Consider the following 8,992-nt stretch of genomic DNA (forward strand, 5'->3'; position numbering starts at 1 on the left):
GAGAGAGAGAGAGAGAGAGAGAGAGAGCGCAGTGAGATTCGAGGAATGAAAAAATATTGGAAAAGGGAAAGAGTGAGAGCAATAGAGCAGGAGATGCAGGCAGACGAAAGATGCGAGTTTCAGAAGGAAAATGAGGGCAGGCTGGAGGGAGAAAATGCTGGTGCCATGAAGGATACACTGGAGGGAAGGAGGGATGGAGGGAGGGAGGAGGGAGGGAGGGAGGGAGGGAGGGAGGGAGAGAAGGAGGGAGGGAGGAAGGGAGGGAGGGTGGAAAGGAGGAAGGAAAGGAGGGAAGAGAGATAGATACATAGACGGATGATTATATGTCTGAATGTGCGTCGAGAGAGAGAGAGAGAGAGAGAGAGAGAGAGAGAGAGAGAGAGAGAGAGAGAGAGAGAGAGAGAGAGAGAGAGAGAGAGAGAGAGAGAGAGAGAGAGAGAGAGAGAGAGAGAGAGAGAGAGAAAGGTGGGTCGAGAGAGAGAAAGTACTAACAAACGGTACAGGTCTGTGTCAGCTTTCCCACAATTATTTCATTAACAATCAGGCATCAGACAAGCGATCCGTCAAACCACTACTCGCTCTCACCTACAAAACAACCACTAACCACACTCTTAACATACCCCGCTCTGCCCCGCCAATTCACACTCACTCAACACTACGAACAAGATTCCTTTGAAAACACCAACAAACTAACCCAACTTTCAGCAACACACACACACACACACACACACACACACACACACCTGAACCTCCTGACACACTTCGCAATCTCTCAGGTGTGAAGGCAGGAAGGAAGGAAGACTGGATGGAAGGTAGAAAGGAAGAAAGTAAGGAAGTAAATCTACGTCCTACACTCTCATAGTAAAGTTCACGAGACAGGTAGGTAAGTAGACAGACACACACATACACATATACACACATACATACATACAGACAGACAGGTAACCAATCGCACGTTTATAGGTAGGAAGGCAGCAACTTATCGACTCTTTAACCCATCACACAACTTTCCTGATCACATTTCCTCTTTGTAACCTTATTGGATCTTTTTCTATCTCCCGTAGAAACTTACCCTTGTGCTTAAGACGAACGGGGAATGAGTAGCATTGCCAGGATGGGAAAGGAGGAAGATGAGGAGGAGGAGCAGGAGGAGGGTTAAGACAAGGTTGAGCAAAGCGTTAAGTCTGCGCCTGCTGTTAGTGCTGTCAGTTCTCGCGTCCCCAAGCTGTCTGGCGTCCTTAGTAAGGCCACGTGACGCAGAGAGTGGATTGAGCGAGGCATCACTCCTGGAGGCAGCGGAGGGTGGCGGGGAGTGGTAAAAGCCATGACGAAGCAGCGGGGAGATGTGGTGGTGGTGGTGGTGGTGGTGGTGGTGGTGGTGTGCAGTAGTAATAGCAGATAGCTTTTTTTTTTTTTTATGTTATGGCCTACAGCGCCTGTAGGAATACTTGAAGAGTATATGTGGGAAGCGCTGTTCAGCTTCTGCCCATTAGTGGCGCAGGCAATTTTATTTATAGTTGTACCCATATTAAGACCCATATCACCACCCAAGCGCATCTTTGGTGTAACCACCTAGAACCTGGATACCATAGTGACATGTAGGTAACTTTAAACCACTCGACAAATGACAACTTCAAATCGGTATGTGGTGGGATTCGAACCTAAGCGTGGACGTCTGCCCGATCCCACGCTCACCAACTTATCCACTATTATTACTACTACTACTACTACTACTAGTAGTAGTAGTAGTAGTAGTAGTAGTAGTAGTAGTAGTAGTAGTAGTAGTAGTAGGAGGAGGAGGAGGAGGAGGAGGAGGAGGAGGAGGAGGAGGAACAAAACAGTAAGAACCGCGACGATAGGAACACCAATGGCAATAACAAAATGACATGAAAACAAAATGATAAAAAAAAAAGAAAACAAAATACAAACTTTGGTCTGTCTAGTAACAAAGCACCTGGGAGGACGTGAAATGAACCGTCCGAAGGAAGAAAATAGTGAAGAAACAGAGGCAAACAATAGATTAACGAACCCTAAGAACTATCTAACTCTCTCTGCTCCTGTGGTGTTCCTTTTAACATTTGAAGCGGTGTATGAACGCAAGAACGCAAAGAAACACGGAGATAAGAGACTAATTTCTCCTTTGCTAGGATACGAAAACATAAAAATCATAACAGCGCTTAGAAAAGTCATAAAAGTTAGGAATTATGGGAAAAAATACTCTAGAAACGTAAGGATTAAGTTCACACTGCATTGTTTTCGAATTTCCATATCCTATCTCTTTTCTCTCCTTCCGTCATTCCTCCCATACCTTCGCCGGGTTGGTTATTAATCGTTGCGCTGTCAATCTGTTCGCGAGCCACGTCTCATCAGCTTTAATGGCGATACGGTCTGGCCAGCGCTACATGCCTTCACTTGGCTGTAACACTGTCTAATATAGGGAGTCTGGTTCTAATCCTCACGCTGCTGTCTTTCTGTCTCTGAACGCTGTGAGTAATGTCTTTCGCCTCTTCGCTTTCTTGGAGCACTCGTTGCTAGTTCACGTTCTACAACTCTGGTCTGTCATCCATCACCGGGGACTGGTTTGTACGACACGTTAATTATAAAGCTGGATTCGGAAAGGGCCAAGTAACAATTTTTCGTGGTGTAACTTTACCGAATTGCTCTACGAATTCTTTATCTATTTTGTTACTTTCTTTATCTATTCTTCTTTCATTTGCTTGTCTAATAGTTACTTTTTTTTAACCTTTTAATTCAAAGATATAAAAAGTTTGCATTCGTTGACTTACTCGAGCATTTCTTACATCATTTCAGTCAGCCGTCACAACGCTTAGGCAGACAAGGAATTACTTCGTCCATCCTCTTACCCACACGAACTACGATTCACTGGCGTACATTTCTGAAGCATGTGTTGTGCTTCACTTCCTGATCAACTTGCCAGCGATGTTTCGGAGAAGTTTGAAAGCAGCAAAGACATCGCCTGGCTATTTTCATCCTTTTTTTTTTCTTTTTTATTCCTCGTTCCTTGTTCCTCATACTCTCTCCGTAAATGATGAACGTCTGAGCCAAAGCCACGTCTCCCTGCAGGCGTCTTTAAGTGGAATCTCATTTTCTTATCATCAAATTTACGGTTGATTTTCCATACACTCTGCAGCACAAATCTACGCGGTCGTTCATCTATGGCGGGGTTTTTTTCAGTAAATGTTTAAAGTACACTATTTTCAATGATATGGGATGAGAGGCCTTTTTTTCCTGACTATAAAGTTATCGACATGATCTCAAAGCAATCCTCATTTTCTGCTCTATATGGACGTGATAGCTTGACGGATATCCGTAATAGAGGAAAAAAAAAAAAAAAAAAAAAAAAGAGGACCTACTTATCTGTTTGTGTTAATTCCAATCACTGTGACCAAATCTGTCATGTACAAAAACGAGAGCTTGTGTGGTAAGGCTTTGAACCATTCATTACAAAGGCGCCTACACAACAACTCTACAGACGCTTTCTTCAGCACAAAACCTGTGTTTGCTGTGACTATGAGGAGAGCGAGGCATCCAGTCCCTGATTCTTTGTACCGCGTCTCTTTCTTCCTCCCATCCTGCAAAACTTTCCCGCGTGTTCAATAAAGTATTAAAGGTAATAACTTCTTGAATACCGCGATCCTCTTACCTGTCATCAACACGGCGGGGTTTTTACGATATTGTTTAAAAGTGTTCTGCTCTCCTCTGTTCAAGTCGAGAGGGTGTGTTGCTCATGGATCTCGCTCGAACCAGTGGTGATGACTTCCTCTCACTGGCAGATTTGCAGTGTACTCTTGTCTGGTGCATCCTTTAAGCCCTTACACACACACACACACACACACACACACACACACAAAAAAATAAATAAGAAATAAAATAAAATAAATAAATAAATAAAAATAAATAGAAAAATAAAATAAAATAAATAAATAAATAAAAATAAATAGAAAAATAAATAAAAATAAAATAAATCAATAAATTAATTAATAAATAAACCTTTTTTTTCTACATCATGAGTTAGTATCCAGTTTGTCAAGACGTCCACCGCTGGCTCCACTTCAGCCCGCACTCTGAAACGACTTGCTCTCTCTCCGCGATTATTTCCAAAGCCCACAAGGTTCTCAATACTCTTTTCTCCTGTCGATGATAAAGAAAACTTGTTAATCTGTTAAGAGAAGCATAAAAATACCCTTAAAAACACTGCAACTAGAGCATTTTTATGTAAAAGGAACAATGAAGAAGGATAACAGCAACAACAACAACAACAACAATAACAACAACGCAGAAAAATATTAATAGTAATAGAAATAAAGAAATAAAGGATTCATTAGAGTACCAGCCACAAAGAAATATTAAGAGGATTATCGATAAACAGAGGTCAAATGTCTTGTAACTTCCCTTGAAAGAAATGAAGTCATAGGAAGGAGGAAATACTTCTAGAAGCAGGCATGATTGAGAATACTGGTTAACTCTTGCATTACAAAGGGAGAGAGAGAAGAGAGAGAGAGAGAGAGAGAGAGAGAGAGAGAGAGAGAGAGAGAGAGAGAGAGAGAGAGAGAGAGAGAGAGAGAGAGAGAGAGAGAGAGAGAGAGAGAGAGAGAGAGAGAGAGAGAGAGAGAGAGAGAGAGAGAGAGAGAGAGAGAGAGAGAGAGAGAGGTGTACTCCATACGTGGACGACCATGACCCCTTTAGACAGAGTCAGCAACTTCAGGGGAAAAAAAAAAAATATTGGTGACGACTAAGAACGCCTAACTTCATAGAAGCTATTTCAACTAGAGATGAGATGTGAAGTTTTCATTTAAGATTATTAGTAAAGGACAGACAGAGGATGTTAATTGTAGAAGAGAAGAACAGTTGAGTGTTGTGCACTGAAGAAGAGGGAGAGGCATCCGGAGTGTTATGTCCATTTGTTATATGGAGGAATTGAGTTTCTAAGGCAATGAGCTGTGCTAAGTTTGTTCTGTCCCAATCAGAAGATTTAGATATCAGAAGTATAGCTTTTTGGGACATCCCTGCGTGAGCTGTTCAGTTCCTGAAGGGTTACATGTTTTGAGAAGAAATGGAACAGTGCAGACTGGCATCATCAGCGTTAGAGTCGATAGAATAGTTTGACTAACACTGATAAACAATAGAAAGAAAGAGTGTGGGTGACAGGACAGAGCCCTGAGGAACACCACTATTAATAGATTTAGAAAAACAATGACTGCCTAACTTGATAGGAAGTTGCAGAGAGAAGGATAAAAGCCTTAGGAGGGTAGTTTGGAAATCAAAGTTTGTGCCAGATTCTATCAAAAGCTTTTGATATGTCTATGACAAGAGTAAAAGTTTCACCAAAATCCTAAAACAGGATAATCAAAACTCAATGATGAATGCCAGATCATCAATAGAGCGGCCACGACGGAACCCATACTGGTGATTAGATACAAAGTTGTGAATAATCTTCCCGTTGAGGATAAATTCGAACCTTAGAAAGGCAAGAAACAAAAGCAATAGAACAGTAGTTTGTAGGAGAGTGGTCACCTATTTCAGGAACAGACTGAATGTAGATAAACTTTCAGTAGGAAAGAAAAGTAGAAGTTGATAGACTTTGAAGAGTTTGCCTAAATAAGGTGCAAGCATGTAGACAAAATTTCGGAGAACAAAAGGAGGGACCTCATCAGTTCCATAAGCCAGCAAGGGTGATGTGATTGTATATAAACACCACTGCGAAACATCTTGATGGTTAGCATGAAATAGCCAGAGGGTGGAGGACACGGAAAAGTTCTGAATCATCCAATGTAGAGATTTCAGCAAAAAGGTTTCAGCGAAGAGTTTAGCTTCAGAAATAGATGAGATGGCATCGGTACCTTCAGGTTAAAATAAAGGAGGAACAGACGAAGAAGGTAATTTAAACCAAAATATTTTTGGGTGAGTGCCATAAGTTACTACGAAAGGAATTACATTTAGAACAAGTTTGACAATTCCTACTGATGAAAGAGGTGTGTGTGTGTGTGTGTGTGTGTGTGTGTGTGTGTGTGTGTGTGTGTGTGTGTGTGTGTGTGTGTGTGTGTGTGTGTGTGTGTGTGTGTGTGGGCTAGATGCAGGACACATTCCGGGAAGAAATATAAAGTGCATGAGATTCAAATGATGGAAAGCTCAAGTGCCTTTTGTGGACTATCTCTCTATGGTGAATAGTCCGAGAAAAGTCTGTGCTATACCAAGGAGGGTAACACTCACCTCTGTTATGCGATCACCACACAGAAACGGGAAATCAGAATAAGACTTCCACAGATCCACCCAATTAGCAGAGGCAAAACGCCAGAGGCACCTTTACTCTGGGAGATCCTGCGGAGGGATTGGATGGATAGAAAAGATATAGATATGAGATTGTGATCGGAGGAGAACAACGGAGGAGGCAACGTGACAACATGAACAGATGTGTTAGAGATCAGGTTTTGAAAGTAGTCGATGTGAGGTTCCGAAGTGTTCCGGAATATGGTCCATAGATTCTCAGCCTCACGGTCACCACCACACCACTCCAGCTCACCTTCACCTCTCAGGCCCTCGGTGTCCTTAGCATCCCATCTTTGCCCAGACAGTGTGGTAACTGAATGGAGCGTACTCAGTAATCAGATTGTTGGCGTCGAGTCATTAGGGAACTTTAAAGAGGGCTAGAGAAATTCATGGATTGGGATGACAGGTGGAAATCGGTCGGCATGTTTTATATAGTTGTTGTGTAGGCCTGATGGCGTCTTTCAGCTTCCCTTATTTTCCGATGCTCTCTTTGATGTACTATCGTAATTTTCCTATGGACATAAAATCTCTTACTCAAATCTATACGTTCAAAATATTCTCTTCGTTCTTGCTGCGGGCCAAACACAATGTCAAAGAAGAAAGAAGGGCAGCAGAAAACATTAGCGGCACCCGTTATGAAGCTAATAGTCCCTTAATCGAGCAAAAAGCTGCCGATAACATGAACCTTAACAGCATTGTAGCCATCAGCGATCTAGTTTCAGACACAATGCAGTCTCAAGTGTTGCCAACGCTGACGGTAACACAGAACAAACAGCCTTACAGCGAAAACAGTTGCAGCAGCGGTGCCTGTAAGGACACATCCATAATAAAGGATGACCAAGGCGGCGGTGGCGGCGGCGGCGGCAGCAGCAGCAGCAGCAGCAGCAGCAGCAGCAGCAGCGGCAGCAGCAACAGCAACAGCAGCAGCAACAGCAGCAGCAGAGCCGCAACAACGCACTGCCACAACACAGAAGCAACACAGGAGCAATGAGGGAGAACAACAGAACAGGTGTAATACAGAATAACACAACGTAGCAGACGTGGCAGAGCAGGAATAGCTGAGGTGCAGCAACCACCACCACCACCACCACCACCACCACCACCATTCACCATCCACCGTCAGAGGAAAGGGGCCTAAGCAGGGAGCAGCCAGCAGCAAGCCTTGGCTCCCACTTCCAGCAGGAGCAGAAGAGACCAACATACGCCATTCAACAAGAGCACTAGCAGCAGCAGCAGCAGCAGCAGCAGCAGCAGCAGGGGACGTTTGAAGCACCTTTCCTGGAAGTCTGAGAGCCCGCTCGTTAAACTGGCCGGGAAGCTCAACAGCCGCGCCGGGGAATCGATAAACTGCCCGTCCAGCGTCTCTGATCTGGCGAGCTGCTGCTGCTGCTGCTCCTGCTGATGTTGTTGCTGCTGCTGCCGTTCCTCCTGCTGACACTGCTTCTCCTCCTTCGCTGCTGTCACGTAACATTAATAAGCAACGAGGATATTCAATGGAGAACGAGACGAAGGAATAAGGGAAGGAGGTGCAGGAAGGGCGGTGTGTGTGTGTGTGTGTGTGTGTGTGTGTGTGTGTGTGTGTGTGTGTGTGTGTGTGTGTGTGTGTGTGTGGCACCCCTGGTGAGTATGGCTGTGCAGGGCAAGGGTCGGCCAGGGTGAGGGCGTGGAGGGCGAGGGCGGGGCGGTCAGTGTGTCTCAAGGTGAGCAGCGACGGGGAATTGAAATGAGGGTCCTGGGAGCCGACCATCACGGCGTCGTCGCGGCTTTGAAACGCGAGGCACTTCATCCCCTGCCAGCGGGACTGGGCGACCTTAGTCAGTCATCCGTGCTGCCTGCATTTCGAGGATCTTGTTTACGACGCGCGCGCGCACGCACACACACACACACACACACACACACACACACACACACACACACACACACACACACGCGACCTTGGGGGTAATGGTACAGAAGGAGAAGAAAGCGTGAAAATCGACGTAACTCGGCCTGACTGATGCCAACGCTGTCCAAATTCTCTCATAAATTCTTCTCTCTCTGCGCCGCCGACTCCTGCAGGCACGAGGACCTCTCTCTCTCTCTCTCTCTCTCTCTCTCTCTCTCTCTCAATCCTAGTAAAGCAAGGCAAAGCAAGGCGTGGCCGAGGAAGCACTGAGAACTGTACCGCCACAACTGCTGGTGTCGAATGAGTGATGGCTCTCGTCACACCACATCCGCCTGTATGATGAAGTCCAGTAATCTCTTATTTCTTGTGGAGATCCATGGATTTTCTTTCTCTCCACTACAAGTCTTTCGTATCCCCTTCCTTAATCATCACAGCGAGATAACCTTTTAACCTCTAACGTGGAACGAAGACTGACCAACCTCGAGAAAGACATACATGATCCCCAGTTCCTACGGCTATATACAGAAACTCATTGCTCTCACACCACGACAATTTTTCACGTCCCCTTAGACAACTAGCCAGGTTTTTAAGAGACCTTCTCCTTATGATCAACGAGAAATCTTGCTAATCTAACACCAGAACCGTAAAAATATCCTTAAAAACATGAGTATCTTCAACTAGAGGCTTTGGAAATTGTCGTCATGAGAGAGCAAGGCGTTTCTGAACATGGCTCCTAGTCTCCCCCAGTCTCCGTTACAGAGAGGTCTCTTACGGGGTGGCAGGAAGCTCCGGGCGGGTGACCCAAAGAGCCCTCCTAAA

The 8,992-nt window shown here is 44.8% G+C and overlaps 1 protein-coding gene across 1 annotated transcript in view; it reads left to right on the forward strand.

Moving 5' to 3' along the window:
• Nucleotides 1-8,899: 8,899 nt before the first annotated feature.
• LOC123518751 (formin-like protein 8) overlaps nucleotides 8,900-8,992 on the forward strand; it is a 4,870-nt gene continuing 4,777 nt past the window's right edge. The window contains exon 1 of the mRNA XM_045279753.1: nucleotides 8,900-8,992. This exon is cut by the window's right edge and continues 15 nt beyond it. Coding sequence (XP_045135688.1) covers nucleotides 8,900-8,992 — 93 coding nt within the window.

This window comes from Portunus trituberculatus, chromosome 44 (genome assembly GCF_017591435.1).
Source record: "Portunus trituberculatus isolate SZX2019 chromosome 44, ASM1759143v1, whole genome shotgun sequence".
NCBI lineage: Eukaryota > Metazoa > Arthropoda > Malacostraca > Decapoda > Portunidae > Portunus > Portunus trituberculatus.